Source organism: Manis pentadactyla, chromosome 12 (genome assembly GCF_030020395.1).
Source record: "Manis pentadactyla isolate mManPen7 chromosome 12, mManPen7.hap1, whole genome shotgun sequence".
NCBI classification, from domain to species: Eukaryota; Metazoa; Chordata; class Mammalia; order Pholidota; family Manidae; genus Manis; species Manis pentadactyla.
In genome coordinates this window covers 57165656-57185358 of record NC_080030.1, presented here as the reverse complement: position 1 = coordinate 57185358, position 19703 = coordinate 57165656, and the positions used below count along the sequence as shown (strand labels likewise).

Sequence of the window (19703 nt, the reverse complement as noted above, 5' to 3'; positions counted from 1 at the left end):
CTTTTTTTTTTAATGGAGACTATCATGTTATCATGTTATAGTGTCACAAGGATGGGGAAATGGGGAGTTCCCTGACGTCTCCTGGCATTGCTGTTCTATGAATCACACCCAGCCTCAACCACTGCTTCCTGTGCAGTGGGACTTGAATTGCTTCCATGAAGAGCCCCACAATACTCTGGGTTGTATATTGCTGCATTTTCTACATCTTTTTCTCAGAGGTTTTATTTTTGTTTGCTAAGGTCAGGCACTTATCACAGGGCGCCCTCATCGTATTTCACATTCTGATCCCTCATGGCAGGTGCTAACTTCCTTGGGCTCAAAGTGAATGGGTTGAGTAACCTCATAAAGATACAGAATGTCTTGGCATAGAAAGGAAGAGAGTACAGAATGCCTGTCTGTGGAAGACTCGCAGTGTTATTTAGAGAGCCCTGTAAACCCAAGAGATATTTGGAAAACTATCTACACACACACTCATTAACTTTTTCTCAGTAGTAGATCATAGACTTATATTCATATTCCTGATTTCCAGTCCATATTGCTTTCTAATAAAACACACGCCTTACATGGTTATGTGTATTTTACCATCAGGTTTGCTTAAATCATTTTTTCATTGTTTCTTTACATGACATGATAAATTATAAATCAGTAAACTTCTTTTGAATTGATTCTAAAATTGCATTCTTAAATAATTAGAAAGAGGACTGTGGTCACAAGAACCCAGTGTAAAAGTTCTGTGAGCAAAAGGCATACCAGACTGGCCACACAGTTTTTTGTGAGAACAATATCAGAAAAGCAGAACCAAGGTGTGCATTATACTTAGTATATGAAATTCACAAGGTGTATGTCAAAGGCTCTTGATGTATTTATGAAGAAAACAAAAAATAGAGACTGAAGGGTAATACTACTGTTAGTTCAGTACTCCTGAGGAGTTGATACAAATCAAGAGATATACCTCTAGCGCCCTCTTTGAGACCTGTCCTTGACACTGGCCTACTCAACATGTTTATTACGATTTGGCATTGAGGGCATGCTAAGAAAGCTTATGGGTAGCGTGGCATGAGGAAAGAGCATGCTGAACAGCAGAATCAGACTCTACCAGACTAGCTAAAACAATGCACTCTATCCAACAAGATGGCATTTGGGAGGAACACCGGAAATGCTGTTCACTTGGGTTCCAAATACCAGCTGCATGTGTAGTGGCTGAGAGAAAAGGACTCTAAAACATCACATGAGACAAAGACTTAGGGATTTGGTTGGTTGAGTTTTAGCATGTATTACTACTATAAAGTGTCTGATAGCAAAGCTAATGTACTCTTGAAGCTACAGTAATAGGTTCAGAATCAGAGTTGTAATGTCTCTGTCATATTTTGTACCTGGAATGGCTTTGACTCAGGAAAGTCCTCTGTGATGCTTGAAGGGCAGTTGTAGGAAAAAACCATCTTTATTTTTTACATTATGCTAGTGCTTCACTCTTTTTTTTTAATAAATTCAACATTCTAGCATTAAAAAATCCTCATTCATTCATCCAGTACAATGTTTGATCTTTATTGGTAGAGTTTTTTTCTTAGAAAAAGTGTCAATATATTTTCTGGTATAATTGGTGGCATTATATCAACTTTTGAGTGTGGCCTTATGGATTTACTGTACTACTTGCTAGAGGAAAATAATTTCCTGTTTCCTTACCATGGTTTGTAACTGATTGAACATAAACTTGAGTCCTATACCATTCAAATAACGCTTGGGGAATTTATTGGATTTTTTTTCTTTGTTTTCAAACTAAGAAAGACTTTCAAAACCTGAATTTAGAGATATGCTTTTGTTTTTTTAGAAAGATGTACTCACATTTCTTGGGTAAGGAGACCCGAGTTTTATCTGAAAAATTTGTTAGAGCCTGAAGAAAGGCCCCAAATTGTAAAGTCTTTAGCTGTAAGCCCTGGAAAGAAAGGACTGTAAAAGTGTCCAGAGAACACTGTGTCCATGGCTTTATTTGCAATTACTCCAGGGCTTGAGGTCACTCTGGCAGACAGGTCACTTGCACTGCAAGCATTCATGCTGGCCTGAGGGACAGGCATGAGGTCACTGGCAAATTGCAAGAACAGCTCCCGTTGTGCATGACCCACTTCCCTGATCCTTGTTGCTAAGGATTTTCCTCCCACATTTCCTTTCCTCTTCAGTGGAACCCACTTCTGGCCATGTCTGGTGAAATGGGCTAATGAGGGCCTCCTTCTGGGACTGTCTGTCCACCAGATCAGTGACATAGACACTGTGCTGCAGGAGGACCCACACCTCCCAACCTTACTGCCAGAGAAACGGTCTCAGGTTTGCAGCTGACAAGAGTTTCTTGGACCCTAATCTGAAATGTGCTGGTGTAAGAGGACCCGGCATTGTTACCTGACCTGCATTTTCCAGCGAGTGGGAACTGGTACTCAGTAGGGACATGCCCATGACTTTCATCTAGTCTGAGTTGACCAATCCCTTTCTTATATTTGTTTCTTCCACAAAGGCTTTCTGTGCCCATGCAAAGCATCTTCCTCCCACCATCCCCCAGACATGTGGGAGTGCGTGCGTGCACATGCTCATGCACACACACACACACACACACACTCCTCACCCATGTGGAAGATCTAACACTGTACTTACAGTTATGAAAACTTCACACACATTCACATCAGAAAACTAATCCCTGTATCCCCCCCACCTACCATCTTACTCTCCCACTATCCTGCAAGCTCACTGAAGATAGTTTATGTACTCCTAGAACTGTCCCTAGAACAGAGTAGATGCTCAAGCTGTGTTTGCTGAACTAGACTGCATTTGACTCCAAGTAACTCAAATCACTTCAAGTACATTTTCCCTATTCCTGTTTTATTTCTCATTCATTAGCACTCACTAAGTACCCTGCACAATTCTAAGTGTAGAGAATCAAAACAATGAACAAAATAAGAAATAATCCCTGGCCTAAGGGAGTTTACACTCCAGTTATTTGAGTAGAAGCTGAGGTTGTTACCCCTACTTTTCAACTAAGGATATTTAAGGCTTTTATTACATACAAAGGAAGTTATGAGCAAAACAAATAACTGAACTCTTGCCCTTAAGTGCATTTCAATGGTCAAAATGAAAATTGGCCAGTTAGATAGATTCGGAGAGCTCAGGACATAGAGCGATGCATACGTATTGTCCACCTCACGCAAAGGGGAAAAGGTGGGATGAGAGTGGATGACTTTGAAAATCTAATATGCTTTTGCACTTCTTGCGTCATGAGGAACTAATGGAATCTCAGCCTCTAAATAAAGAGGCTGTGACTCATTACCAGGATGTGTGTGGAAAGCATCATGGTTTCTGAGTTAGAGTAGACTCTAAAATGCACAAATAATGCTTCCTCTTCCATGGGTTTGACTAGAATATGTCAATCTATTAGAAATAAGTTCCATCTGCATTACAGATGAATTGCTGAAAAGAACCAAGAAACAGTTGCATGTAGCCTGCAATTCTCTTTTTTTAATGAGTTTTTGTTTAAATTCATTTTGTATTGTTCAGATTGATCCTAGTATTCACATGGCCTTATGACATAAGGACCACTAAAAAGGGTAGACATCTTAGGTAACTTTTAAATGTGGTAACAACTAGTATAGATTTGGCAAAGTACGTGCTTGTATTGAGTTTAGCAATTTTTGAAAGGCATTCACAATGTTTTATTGCAGAGTTATACATTCCTGATTTTGGTTTAAGAGTATGAAAAAATTAAAGTCACTTTAAAAAATGGGAAACATACATGTGTGACAGAAAAAAACCTTGGCTCTGGAATCAGATAGACATGAGTTTAAATTCTGGCACTGCTACTTTCTACCTATGTGGTCTTGGGCATGTTATATATTCTCTTTCAGCCTCAATTTCTTCTTCTGCAAAATATGGAAAATAAAATGCATATCAATGTATTGATATAAAGATTAAATCAGTGAAACGTGTCATACCATATGTACTCAATAACTGCTAATCAGTTTCTCCTATAAACTAAGGTAAATTATATATCTTATGTATTTTCTATAAACTAGACTTTAAAAGAATCTGAAGTTTTAGAATTAAATAAATTACAAAACATATAAAAGTAAGTACAGGAATATTCTTGCTGTCTAGTATATAGCAATAATGCAGTCTGTTCTCTAAAGGCTCTTTTAATTGTAAGAAGTAACAACCCACTAAAATGAATTCAAGCACAAGAGACATATTGTAAGGATCCAGATAATTGCTTTTCAGTTTCCTGGAAACTGGAATGTAAAATACCGTGGCTATTTTTGTTTTGTTTTGCAGGAGCAACGTATTCTTGTCCTCTCTGTGGTTTGTGCTCCTTCCTTTCATTCCTGACTAATTTTCCTTGCTTCCTCATCTTGCATGTGGTCTAACTTGGCTATCAGCCCCTATGCAGCCTTGCAACTTCAGCAATACCACTGACTAGATGCTTTCCCTAAAACCCCTTCTTTGAAATCATCAAAACCCAGCTAACAATTTCTAAGAAAAATTTCCCCGCTCTAAGTTCACACTGACTTCTGTCTGTTCCACTCAAAGGACACTGAATGTACTTTAATTTTCTTTGCACAGATCTGCCTTCTCATTTGAATCATAAACTCCTACTAGAGGGTAGGGCCATGTTTTCTTTACTCAGCAATCGTAACACCTGTGACAATGCTTTGCATGTAATAAGAAATCATTAATTTGATCAATTAAATTATAAGGCTTTATGTTGGATGGGTCTAATAGGGAAATAATTAAATCATGAATATTCATTGTTTACTGTAACTAAGCCTATTACTAGGATTGTGCTACAAATACTACTTTTTGTGCTGCTATTCCCCTTTATCTTTCTTTTTCTTATCTGGTTGCTTTAAATCTTTTCTTTATCTTAGTTTCAGAATTTGACTATAATGGGCCTAGGTATGTTTCTCTTTTTTTCATTTATTATTTATTATGTTTCAAGAATCTTTGGGTTAGTGTTTTATCAAATTTGGAAAAATACTAGCCATGACTTATTCCAATATTATTCTGTCTCATTTCTTTATTGCTTTCTGTTAATTTTCCTCAGGTTACTTATACTTGATCCAATCCTCCTTCCCTTTTTTTGGTCTCTCTGCCTCAGTTTGGGTAATTTCTATTAGTCCAGCTTCAGATTTACCGATTCTTTCTTTTTCAGTGTCTAATCTGCTGTTATGTTCATCCAAAGAAGATATTTATTTAATATATTGTAATTTTTGTTCTGGAATTTTCATCTGGTCCTTTTTAAGTCTCCATTCCTTTTCCATATGCAATATATACATACATATATATATAAAAAACATAGCTAAGTTTAAGCTAGGTATGTGGCATATTTGTATTATATACCTTGTGTATGTTTGTACCTTTTCCTAAAAATTATTTCCTATATTCATAAACAGGTTTTAAATCCTTTTCTGCTAATTCCAAAACCCAGGTCATGTCCAGGTCTCTTTCTGTTTACTGAGTTTTCTTTCCACTAGGGGTCATATTTTCCTGCTTCTTGTTGTGAATATTATGTACAAAAACTCAGTAGAGACTGAGGCATGATACATTTGTTTTGTTTTGTTTTGTTTTCCAATGAATCTAAGTCCTTGCTCTGGCTGGTAGTTAAAGTGAGGATCTGAGCATTGAGATCACTTTTAGAGTTAAGTTGAACTGGAGTGGGACTATGAATAGCCCCTTCCAACCTCCTGAACAACCATTGTTTTGGTATTTCAATATTTGAACTGGAGAGACCTTGAACTGAAGTTTCAGATATTTTTGGTTCATGTTTTTATTTAGTACTGGTAAGGCCCTTTTACCTGTAACTTTGGTAAATATACCCATTAGTTCTAGTGAGTATTTTTGTGTGTGTGATGGATTTCTCAGATTTTTTTACACAAAAAATCATCCATGAATTAACATGATTTTTTCTTTCTTTGTGAATTTTATCCCTTTTACTTTATTTATTTTTGTTTTCTTATATTGGCTAAGATTTCCAGTACAACATTGTTCTAAAGTGGGAAAAACAGAGATCCTTGCCTTGGTCTAATCTTAGGAAGAAATAATCCAGTATTTTATCATTAAATGTGATGTGAACTATAGGTTTTTCAAGAATGGTCTTTATCAGATGGGTGAAAATATTTCTTTTCTAGTTTGCTAACAGTTTGTATCATGACTGGATGTTGAATATTGTCAAATGCTTTTTTATACTCATTGAAATAATATCCTATCAATAAATTGAATTACATTGATTGATATTCAAATATTAAATAAACCTTGCATTCTTGAGATAAAGCACACTTGGTCATGATATATTATCCATTTAATTATTGGATTTCACTTGATAATATTTTATTAATTTTTTTATCTATGTTTATGATAAATATAGAGCTGTAATTTTCTTTTCTTGAAATTGTTGGTCAGGTTGTGGATGAGGGTAATTCATTTCTCATATAATGTTCCCTCCTATTTTTTTGTTCCCTCCTATTTTTTTGTGTAGGAATTTATAAAAGATTGTTATTATTTTTCCTTAAATGTTTGTTAGAATTAATTAAGGAAACCACATAGCCCAGAAGCTGTTTAGTTTTTTGGAAATATTTAATTATGAATTCAATTTCTTTAATTGATATAAGACTATTTGGATCTTTTATTTTTTATTGGGCCAATTTTTATAAAGTTGTCTTTCAAGAAATTTGCTAATTTTATCTAAGTTAGTAAATTCTTTGACCAAATGTTGCTCATAATATGCCCTTATCATCCTTTTTAATATCTTTAGTATATCTAATGATAGTCTTCTGGATTTGTAAATTGTCTCTATTCAGAGGTTTCTATTTCAGTGATTTCTGCTCTGTATTATTATTATTTTTTTTAACAAAGAGGCATTTTATTAACATTGTTAGGCAACATGTTCCATGAAGGGAGCCTCAGCACACAGTCCATCTTGTACTTACTTTTAGTTTAATTTGCTTTAGGTTCACTAGCTTTTAAAGTCACAGATTTTAAACCCGTCTCCTTTCCTAATGCAGCCATTTAAAGATACAAATTTTTCACTAACCACTGCTTATTTGCATACCACAAATCTTGATTTGATACCTTTTTGTTTTTGTTTTAAAGAGTTAATTTTTTTAGATCAGTTTAAGATTCACAACAAAGTTGAAAGGAAAGTACAGAGATTTCCCGTAAACTCCCTGCTCCAACACATGTATAGCCTCCCCCATTATCAGCATTACTCACCACAGTGGTGCATTTGTTACCAAGAATGAACCTACATTGACTCATCATAACATCCCAAAGTCCGTAATTTTACTTTAGGGTTAATTTGTAATATTGTACATTCTATGGTTTTAGACAAGTGTACAGTGACATATATCCTTCATTATAATATATAATGTATTTTCCTGTCCTAAAATTTTTCCATGCTCTGCCTGTTCATCCCTCCTTCATCACCAGCTTTGGCAATCACTGATCATTTTGTTGTCTCCTTAGTTTTGCCTTTTACAAAATGTCATACTTGGAATCATACAGCATGTAGCTTATTCAGATTGGCTTCTTTCACTTAGTGATATGCATTGAGATTACTCCATGTCTTTTCATGGCTGAATAGCTCATTTGTTTTCAGTACTGAATAATAGTCCATTATCTATATGTACCAGAAATTAATTATCCAATCATCTGCTGAAGGACAACTTGGTTGCTTCCAAGCTTTAGCAATTATGAATAAAGCTACTATAAACATTTGTGTGCAGGTTTTTTTGTGAACATATGTTTTCAACTACTTTGGATAAAAATGAAGCAATGCAATTGCTGCATCATATGGTAAGAGTATGTTTAATTTTGTAAGAAACTGCCAAACCGTCTTTCAAAATGGCTCTACTACTTTGCATTCTCACCAGCAATGTACTAAGGTTCCTGTTGCTCATGTCCTTGCCAGTATTTGATGTCATCAGTGTTCCAGATTTTGGCCATCTTAATAGATAGTGAATTGGTATCTCAGTGTGGTTTTAATTTTTATTTCCTTGATGACAAGTGACGGGGCATCTTTTTGTAAGTTTGTTTGCCATCTATATATCTTCTTTCGTGAGGTGCCTGTTTAAGTCTTTAACCCATTTTTATCTTGTTAAATTTTAAGAGTTCTTTTATATTTTGGATAGCAATCTTTTATCAGATGTGTCTTTTGCAAATACTTTCTTCCAGTATGTAATTTGTCTTCTCATTCTCTTGACATTGTCTTTTGAAAAGAAGTTTTTAATTTTAATGAAGTCCATCTTATCAGTTATTTCTTTCATGGATTATATCTTCAGTATTTTTGTCTAAAAACCTAAGGCCACCTAGGATTCCTCCTATGCTAACATCTAGTAGTGTTAAGGTTTTGTGTTTTTTACCTTTAGGTCTGTGATCCATTTTGAATTAATTTTTGTGAGGAGTCTAAGTTCTTCATATAGATTTTGTTGTTGTTGTTGTTGTTGTTGATGTCCAGTTGTTCAAGCAGCATTTCTTGGAGAGACTGTCTTTGCTCCATTATATTGTTTTACTTCTTTGTCAAAGATCAGTTAACTGTACCTGGGAGTAATTTGTTGTATTTTCATTATTATTTTATCCTAAATATTTTCTACTTTCACTTGTGATTTCTTCTTTGACTCAGATTATTTTTAAGTGTGGTATTTAATTTTCAAATATTGATGTGATTATTTTATGTATCTTCTTATCATTGCTTTCTCATTTAATTCATTGTGGTTAGATACCATACTCTGTTAGATTCAATTTAAAATCTAATGATACTTACATGTTTTCTATAATTATTGGGTATTACTATACTATAAATATCAACTGTGGAGCATTTGTGATAATGCTCAAATCTGCTGTATATTTTTTAAATTTATTTTTTTGTGTCTACTTTTTCTATTGGTTACTATCAAAAGCAAGTTATAAAAGCTCCACCTGCAATCATGGGTTTATCAGTTTCTGTCTTTAATTCTATTTTTGCTTCATGTATTTTGAAGCTTCACTAGTAAGTACATGCACATTTAAAGTTATTATGTCTTCCTGAAGAATTTATCATTTTTTTTACATTTTCTTATTTCCCCCTTTATACCTGCTGACACTTTTCATCTTTAGGCCTATTTTGTGTGATATTATTATAGCCCAAACATTTGTCTTCTGTTTATTATTTGCATGTTATCATTTTCCACCTTTTACCCTGAGCCTGTTTGAATCTGACCACTGTTTAGGTTCCCAGGAAACAGGTTCGAGATGGAGACTTGTGTGCCAGGAGTTTATTAGTTTATTAGGAGTTTATTAGACCTGTTAATAATAACACCATTTTGGGAGGATGAAGGAAGCATGATTGGACAGAGAAACATTAATCTTCAGTACAGTTACTACAGATTGCAGTTCTTCTGGGGGCTGTAGGCTGGGGGGACTCTCAGGGTGAGGTGGAATAGTCTTTATGTACTTTCACTGACCAGTCAGTAGGTGAGGGCTACCCCCAAAAAGGGTGTTCTTGGGCAAAGTGACTGTTTTTAGTTTTGTGGGCAAGTCCTAGAAAGGCATTCAAGAGCTGGCAGTTGATAACACATCCAGCCCCTATAGGAATGAATTGTTCAGTCCTGGAGCCGGGGCTTTTGGGGTACACTATAATATTACAGTGTGCTTCTAAGTAAAGTGTTTCTCTTGTAGCCCCTGCACTAGTAGGATCTTGGTTGTTTAATCCACTCTTACAATCTTTGACTTTTCATTGGAATGTTTAATCTATTGATATTTAGAGTAATCACTGATATAGTTAGGTTTGACTGTGCTATCTTTCTGTGTGTTTTTTATATCTCCCATATGTTCTTTCTTTTCCTGGTTTCTTTGGGTTTAATTAAATTTTTTAATGTTTCATTTTTATTATTCTGTTGACTTTTTGTTATACCTGTTTTTATTTTTCTTATTAATATTTAATGGTAGGTCTTATTTGGTGTATCCTAAACTTTGTATCCAAGTTTATTAAAACAACTAATGCCAAATGAAAGAACTTTAAAAGAATGTGATTTCATTCCTTCTGGTGTTGTCATCATATATTTAACTTCTATGCCATATTATGAATTGCACAATACCATGGTGCTGTTTTATTGCGTCAGTGGACTGTCCTTTATGAATTAAGAGAAAACTAAAAGACAACCTTTTGTATTTACCTACATATTTACATTTCTGTCACTCCTTGTTCCTTCCTATAGATCTGAGGTTTTATCTGAAGATTTTCTTTTAGTATGTTTTATAGGTTAGGTCATTGGTGATACATTTTCTCAATTTTTATTTAACTTACGTATTTCTCTCCTTTCATGGAAGCATGTGTCTTTTTTGTTACCATTATGCAATTCTTTTACTCTAAGTTCCTTTTCAAAAGAGAATCAGCCTTTCAATTCCAACACATTTCCTGAAATAGACATTAAGTCAGTCTTTTTTCCTGAATGGTTATTAAAGGTGTGACAACTCCATACCTTGGGATTAGGCTCAATTTTTAGTCCCCTGGGTCAACAAGGTCAGCTGAATTTATCTGCCTTAACGTTAATTTTATACTTTATTTCTGGCTACTGGTTTCTTCCTCACTAATGATGAGGGATGTCCAGTTATGAGTTAAAATTTTTCAAAATGTCTACTTGTTATCACAGAGGTGATCAATATAAGAGGAAGGGCAGCAGCATGAAGAGCCAAGATGAGAGAATCAGCTTTTTTTTCTGTACCTCATTGTATAAAATAGTTGTGTGATTACAGGGAACAAATTATGAGGCTTAACTACCATGGAAATTTTATTTATGTATTTATTTTTCATAGACCGGCATGTTCACCTGCCTAATGAAGTCTTTTCAGTTCTTATTATTGTGAGATCACATGGGTGCTCAGTAGAAAACTGTATGTAATTTATTAAGAAATCATTGCTGAGATTTCAACTTTTGCTCTGCTACTTCCTGCTCTACCAGGTCTATGGAAATGCAGGACCTAGCGAGTCCTCATCCTCTTGTTGGAGGGGGTGATACTCCTGGCAGCTCTAAACTGGAGAAAGCTAACCTTAGCAGCACGTCAGTCACCACAAATGGGACAGGAGGTAAGTGTACCACTCCAAAGATATCCAGAATCACATCTCAGTGTTTGCTGTGATTTCACATGTTAGGGATATGCTAATAAATAAATGTCTCATTAGCAATAGCATAATCAGCATTATATCCAAGGAATATCGGGCCAATGGGTTATTTATTGTCCTCTTGATTTTCTTGAAACTTTTGTTCCTCCTCTAGAACTGGAAGCCTTCAGAAAGAACAGCCTTGAGTGACATTTTGAAGGCTTTTTAGTAAAGCTTACTTTTTGTATTTGCCCTTGCAAATATTACAAAATAAATGTATAAAATACGGCCAAAAGATTTGCACACTGATCTTACAAGGAAGAGAGTGAGAAAGGAAAGAAGGGAGGAAGGAAGGCAGAAAGGGAGGAAGAAAGAAAGAAAGAAGAAAAAACACTTTTGGGTTTTATTTTGAATTATAAAAGGAGGGTTCCCCCCAGATTTTTCTTAAACACAGTTTTTTCTTAAAAAATGATTTGGGGAATAGAAAAATATATCTGCTGCATTTTCTTTTCAAAGAGAATAATGCCTAACATGTATTTAAAATAGGAATTGAATTTTTTTCTAGATACTTTTTCATTAGATCAACCCATAATTGCATATGGCAACAATAAGTTATTTAAATATTCTGTTCCTACCACTTTTATAAAATGAATTCAACCTGTCATAAAATATGATCTGATGTTTGTATCAAAATATGTGTATATAGAGACTACATATAACCCATATATTATGTATCAGGTGAACTTTAAACTCTTCAGTCATTTTCAATTTTGTAGATCAAGTTGTTTTAGTCAGTAAGTAAAATGTTACACAAAATTTGTTTTAATTTAAACTATTCATAATTCTAGATATCAGCATTTGCCACATCATATTTTCTTTTCAATTTCAGTGTTTTTATGAAATTGATATACCTTTTCCCACCTTTTCAGAATAACTACAATCTAAAATTTTTCTTTGTAAAGTTGTGTGCATTGCAACTTACCTGTATTTAATAATGTTTTACACCAAACCCTTTGTAGATTAACATTTTCCTTGTTTATGTTTGTCTCTAAATATGCATCTATAACATCAGCTAATTAATTATAGGACTGCAAATTCATAAGATTGTTTAGTGATGACTTCTAGAGTAAAAATGTTTATATTTAAACCTTACCTTGGATACAGGTAATAGGATTTTTTTAAAAAACCATGCACTCTGGAATCAGATCTTTAAGTTCACTAATCATCATGCATATATGTTTAACTGACCTAAAATAGACCTGATAAACTAAAATGTAAAAGTGATACAGTATAGTTGTAATTTTGGCGAAAAGGTCAGGAACCAGGGCAAGCATTGAAGACTATTCACGTACACTGAGCAGGCATTCCAGACAATGACCCCCCTGTACTGTTCCTATTCTCAGGGGAAAACATGACTGTTTTAAACACTGCAGACTGGTTGCTGAGTTGCAACACTCCCTCTTCAGCCACAAGTATGAGAGATGATGGTACACTGCATGTGTTTGGGTGTGTGGACTGGCCCTTCTGGTTGGCTTTCTGTTGCTATTGCTATGTTTGCACTCCCTTTTCTGTGTTCAGTACTTACAAGAAAAAAGAGAATTAAACGCGCCTTTTAGCTTTTTATTGGTAACACTTGGCCAGGTTTTTATTATCAACTAGCATTCTAATCTTAGATGCCTTAGATCAGTAGCATTTTTTTTTAGAATTTTCTAATTTTGCACAAATGGCTACATCTATTGTTTTCCTAACTACATACCAATTTATTAACTGTTATTTCAGCACAACAGTCATATTAGGGCACTGGAAGCAGATAGCACATACATACAACCTTAATCATGTCCATAACCTGTAGACTGTCATAATTTAAACTGAATTCTTAACATGGCAAAAAGGTATTTGCTCTTTTGGATTTGATGAATATTCCAGTCAAAGTGCCTAATGTGATATTCACATTTAAAATTCAATCACTTAAAAAATTGTCAGTGATGAAAGCTATACATTTAAAATTATAAATTGTCTCTTAAAATTTTTGAACTATAAGATATTTGCTAAATTCATATTTTATGTATATGTATATGAACATATTTTTCCTAAATCAAAGGTTAATGTTATCAAAATAATAAAATATTTTAAAAAACCATAACACTACAGTGTAACCACCCAATTTTAAGATTATAGAGACCTCCCTACTTATTGGAAATATGCACTGCAAATAAGCAGATAGAATAGACACAGTTTGGCTGGACCTTGCTGTATCTGAGATTAAATTAGAATATGTCAGTATTGAATTAAAGACACTCCATTACACCCATTACTTATATTTTTATAGTTGTAGTTTCAATGTTTTTTCAATGCTACACTTAAAATACACTTTTTGTACTTAAAAATATGTTGCCAAAATTTAGTTCCTCTTAAATCCAACTCAGGGGCCTCTTTCTATAAGGAGCCAGATTATAAATATTTTAGGCATTGTAGGCTGTACAGTCTGTCTCATCTACTCAGCTGTCATAGCTCAAAAGCAGCCATAGGCAATACAAAAATGAGAGTCTTTGGATTCCAATAAAACTTTATTTATGGACCCTGAAATTTAAATTTCATATAATTATCCTGTCACAAAATATTCTAATTTTGATTTTTTAAAAAAGCATTTAAGATGTAAAAAAATTCTTAGCTCACTGGCTGTTGTTCTATGCTAAAATATTCATGTAACAGAGGTAACTTTGTAATAGTGAATGTATAAACCCAATATTTAATAATTTACATCTAATCTCAACCAAAAACATTTTCTAACTGTTAAGCATCAAATTTTCCTGGTTTTTAGTCTTAATATTAAGATTTGTGTGGCCATATGGGAAAAACAAGTACTTGTGTGTCAAAAGGATGATGGATCTGAATCTTAACATGACACTTAAAAGCTGTGTCACCTTGGACAAGTTGCTTAACCTCTCTGAGCTTCCATTCCTTTTTATAAAGGAAAATAATACTTCCCTGGCAAGACTTTGTCTTAAATTAGATAATGTATACAAATTACTTGACAATAAAAGCCAGTATATTTTCTTTTCTTTACTTAATAATTCAATGAAAATTAGACATCAATTTTTAAGGAAAATGAAAACATGCATTAAAAGACTTTCCAGTGTTTGGTCAGATAAATTTTTTTGCATTTAGAATGTGTAAAAAAAGAGGAAAGTTTTTATTAACAAAATGCTAGATATACTTTATTATGATAGAGTCTTGGTAGCATACTGATATGAAATTTTTAATAAATTTTAATGACTTTTTTATGTGGGTGTTAATAATAAACTAGGCATTTGGTGCATAATCTTTCCCATTTAGAGTAAACTACTTTTAGTCCAGGGTTTTATTGTTGTGATTGGATGACTCCATAAAATTATTATAATAAAACAAAAGACAAAAGGAAAGGTTAATTTAGTGGCTTTTTAAGATCTTTCTGTTAACTTTGAGATTTTCAAAGAGCTAGTTTTTATTATGTAGTTTTACTAACCTGAGTAAGTTGTTAGTATCACCTTAGTATTGTGCTATACTATGTTGATGTTGTTTTTGTTTTTCCTTAAAGTAATTAAAAATATTTCAACACCTTAAGCCTAATTATGTAATTACATCTGCAGATTTATATTGGAACCTAGATTTTCCTTGCAAATTTTTGTTAAAATGTAGAATTATCAATAAAAATAGAATAAATGCAGTCATAATTTAACATGTAGATCAATAGTCAACAAATTTTTCTGTAAACAGATAGTAAATGTGTATTTTAGGCATTGCAGGCCATACAATCTTAGTTGTAACTCTTCAGCTATGCCATTGTTGCACAAAAGCAGCCATAGACAATATGTAAATGAATGAGCATGGCTTTATTCAAATAAAACTTGATCTATAAATACTGAAATTTGAATTTCATAACATTTTCACATGTCACAAAATATTATTCTCTTTTTGATATTTTCAACTTTTTGAAAATATAAAAGCCATTAGCTCATGGACTATACAAAAACATTCCATTTGGCAGATTTGGCATATGGCATGTAGTTTGCTAACCCCTGGTAATAGGTATATATGCTACATATGAAGTATATGTATGATTCATGTATCTGCATAGTCATGCATATAAATCATGTAAATTCATGCATGTCAGTGCAAGCCAGTCATATGAAAAGTTACTTGCAGTTATAGGTAAGATTCTAATTTGCTTAATGGAATCAAGATTCATGATTAGCTATACTTTATATGCAGAAATTCTATTCAGAATGCTTAGGATAGAAGTGAATTTTCACTTTCTCAATTAAAATGTATCAAGTTCCTATTACATGCCAGGCTCTGTGCTAGGAACCCAGTGTGGCCATACAGAACGCAATACTGGCCACCAAGGGGCCAAATGTCTAGCAGAGGAAAACAGACAAGAATATACTGAGTGCATAATGTGTTCAAGGTGGTACATAGCAGAGAGAGGGAATATCTGATTCTATGTACAGATTAATAAAATACTTCAAAGAAAAGGTTTGGGCGGGTCAAAATCAGACATTCTGATAAGGTTTGTGGTGTTTTCTTTATTTATGACCTATATATCATAGAAAAAAATCTTACAGAATTTTGAACAGATGATTGACTCACATGTGATGGATTTGTTTCTGAATGTTATGTGTTTGTTTAGTACAGCCACCTATTTATTTATTGTGGCTCTACTATTTTTAGATTCTCTTTTAGGAATGAAAGTCATAAAGTGCTTCATCAAATTATCTTACACAATTAAATACTTTCTGGATGTTTAGAAATGAAAGACACTTGGTGTTCATAGGTGTTTGTGTGAATACATTCATTTAGACAAACATAAATCATAGGCTGTACCAATGATTAAAACTGGTAGGTGATGTTTCTTGCTCCCCTGCAATGTTATAAATTGTATCCTTCCTGGTCTAACTTCTCCTGAAATTCTTTGTAGTAATTAAGCTGTCAAAAGTCCCTACATGTGATTTTGTGATTCAGAAAGAAGTGTATTTGAAATTACATATATATATATAGTCTTTTAAGTGAACACTGATTTAAACACAGATTTCAGAAGATGAAATGTAAAATGTAAATTACCTGGATTACCTTCTCTTTCAAGGATTAAGCCTGATACTGCAGCAAGACTTGATAATAAAACTTGGGTTGAAAATTTTAAAAAAATAAATTATCTTCTCCAAAAATAATCAATATGCATTAATGTTGCACTTGAGTTGCAAAGGTAATCTGAGGGGACAAAAAATTAAATTTGCTTTAAACGTATGTATATGGGGGTGTGGCTGAAGATTTGGGATGTAAAGGGAGGAAATCAGGGACTTTGTAGCCATAGCTGACACCTGCCAATAATCACTTATAATCTTGATTTAGTCCATAGATAGCAATTATTTTTAAAGGTTAAAAGATAAAATCCAATTATATCAATCTATTAAAATCAATGTATTGCAATTACTTTGACTTTTTAAAAAACTATTTGGCTCTATGGAAAACATCCAAATTGCAAATAGTTAACTAGTAGGGGGCAGGGGCCTGAGAATACAAGTATTTTTTGAAGTAATGGTTCTGTACGAAGTGCTGTACAGTTGACCCTTGAACAACATGAGTTTGAACTATGGAGATCCATTTATACACAGCTTTTTTTCAGTAAGTACAGCAAGTATTATAAATGTATTTTTTCTTTTGATTTTCTTAACATTTCTTCTAGCTTACTTTATTGTAAAAATACAATATATAATACACATAACATAAAACTATGTATCAATCAACTGTTTTTATTATCAGTAAGGCTTCAGGCCAATAGTTGGTTATTAGTAAAGATTTTAAGGACTCAAAAGTCACACACAGATTTTTTACTGTGCTGGGAGGTCAGCAGTCCTAATCCCTGCATTTTTCAAAGGTCAACTGTATAGTTTTTTCATCCCACTCTTACAGAAACAAACACTAAATTATTTTGAGCATATTGAAGAATAAAACCACAACAGTTGTTAACCTAAAACATTAAACTACAATTGTTGCTTTAGAAATCAAAACAGTTGTAAGTTTGAATTTTTTTGAAAACTACATTTTTATCCTATAGAAGGTTATCCTTTCCATTTTATAGCATGTAATGATTTTGGACATCCAGAAAATAAGTTAAAAGCCCTGTTTAAACTCTGTGTTAATTTAAGAAAAATAAAATACAGTAAGAATAAATACACTTGAACACAGCACTTGGTAATTGATAATCATTTGGAATGAGGACTTCAACAAGTTTTAGAAAGTAGTAAGAAACACAAAACTAGATTTGTTTTGTTGAACATATTTCCAATAATGCCTTGCACATATTTAATTAAAATAGTTTCCTGCCACTAGAAAAGCAAATGTTATGTCTACTTTAAAGTTCAGAAACGTAAAGCAGAAGAAGAAACAATGGAATCGATTTCTAATATATTTAGACCTTTAGTGGAAATGACTTCCATTTTTCAAACTTTATAATTATTATGTTTACTTTTTACTACCTAGCTGTTTTATAAATACTAAGGTACTCTTGTACTTAACATCTTTCTGATAAACCAACTAATCATACTAAGGAATATCCATTCCATTTCCCCTTCTAACATTTCTGCCCCTAAAAAAATTGATTACCTATTATTATTATTATTATTATTATTTTATAAGATCAAACCAAATTACTCTGTCTCACTCGGAGATCAAGATCTCTTCATTGATGCTCACCTAATATGAATATGAACCTACATCTCCCCATCTCATTTTCTGTAACAGCATTAATTTCTTTTCCCTTTTGTTCAACCCTTACCTGCATATGAAAAATAAATTTGCAGTAATGTGGTTTTTCCCCAAATTTTGGCATCCATTTATTGAATTATTACTTTAAAATCCATGCCTTTTAGTACACTGAACACATGTTGATATTTATGCTGCTCTTCATATATTTTCTAGGATGCCTTTCCTCAGTAAAATTAGCCTTCTTTGTGTGTCTTTGACTAAATGCAGAGTTTTAAAATTTTAATGAGAGGTGTTTCCAGTAAAATGAATACAAGCACAGACTCTCTCTCTCTCTCTGCCTTTTCTTCCTTCTCCTTTTGACCACCTGAAATTTTCAAATTGGTATTATAATCCACACCAATACTTAGTTTTTGAAATCAAGTCTCAAAGTTGAGATCCAAAGTAACAAGACTAGTCTTCATGTCTGGCTTCTAGATTAATATTTTTTAGACACAGCTCACATTCTGTTCCCCTTCCCCCAATTCACAAGTGAAATATAAATTACCATTAGTATTAATAAATCTATAGGTATTATTTTTGGTTTAGACACATGTAAACAGGAATTTAGCCACTGTTAGAATTTGGGATCACTGAGAAACTGTCTCTTGTGTTAGTTTTGCTGAAGACTTTGGACTGTGCCTTTTTGTCAGAAGTCAGATGTGAACACTACATCACAGAGCAGCCCTTACACCCTTCTACATCGCACCCTTCATCATCTTAATAGAGAGCTCCTGATTAGTCTGTGCAGCCTGCAAGGCATTATGGCTCACAGTTTGGATTCTGAACCTACATCTCCCCGTCTCAAATTCTAGCTCTTACTAGCTGTCTGACTATAGGTAAATTATTTAACCTCTGTTGCCTCAGTTTCCTCTTTTGAAAAATGAAGATAATAATTTTACCTCCCTCGCATGACAGCTGTGAGGAGTAAATGAGTGGGTATCTGTAAAGCACAGCAGCAGCTCCTGGCCTATATCAAGTGTCCTTTAAGTATGTTCTGTTATTATCTGCTTTCAAACTTGTTACTCTTGTTGTCTTCTAAAATATTTTGGAGAGGAAAATAGAAAAGATACTTTAGTAGCCTATTGCCATGTTTTGAAGTTTTCATGTTTAGCAAAGTGTTCCTGATTGCTCTGTCTAGAAGATAACTCCATCGTCATCACTCTGAGGCTTAGTGAGCAGTCACTGTCATGAACACAGGGCATTAAATACCTGAAGGCAGCCCTTTAATGGTGGAAAGATCATGAATGTTAGCGCTGAAGACCTGAGCTCAGCTCTTAGCTCTGTCCTCTGCCACAGAACTTACACAAGTGCTCAGCACACCCCAACTTCAGTTTCCTCATGTGAAAAATGGACAGAGTGGTTCCTATTAATCATTGTTGTTTTAAGGATTAGCTAAATGTAAATAGGCTAGCACTTAGTAAGCTCTCACTAAATAATTTTGTAGTAGTAAATAATACTTTGTGCTAACTATAATTATCGGTCAGGAATAACTAATGTGAACTCCTATGCAAATTACTACTGTACAGTAGTAACTACCAATTCATCATTTATCATTGTACAAATAATTAGACACTGCTCAGATTATTGTTGCTAATGAAATAGGCCAATCTTAAATTTCCCTTTTTGCTAGGATAAGTAATCCAAGCTTCTTTACTTCCTCTTTCCAATCTTACAGTTCCCTGAATCTCCCGGCAGATCTTCATGACGTTATTAAGTCATGGATACTGAATTAACCCAGGGTTCACTAAAAGAGGGTCTGGTCAATTTGGCTCATGTGGAAAGAAAGCATAATCATTACTGCATGCTTCTCCAT

General features: G+C 33.6%; 1 protein-coding gene across 13 annotated transcripts in view; it reads left to right on the top strand.

The window, feature by feature from the left end:
* EYA4 (EYA transcriptional coactivator and phosphatase 4) overlaps positions 1 to 19703 on the top strand; it is a 288859-nt gene that overhangs the window by 206701 nt on the left and 62455 nt on the right. For 7 of the 13 annotated variants that reach the window (XM_036903751.2, XM_036903753.2, XM_036903748.2 and 4 more), the window contains 2 exons: positions 10968 to 11092; positions 12511 to 12579. In XM_036903751.2, coding sequence (XP_036759646.1) covers positions 10968 to 11092; positions 12511 to 12579 — 194 coding nt within the window. The remainder of the gene's footprint in view (positions 1 to 10967; positions 11093 to 12510; positions 12580 to 19703) is intronic. The other 6 variants (XM_036903760.2, XM_036903757.2, XM_036903756.2 and 3 more) reach the window with 1 other exon arrangement.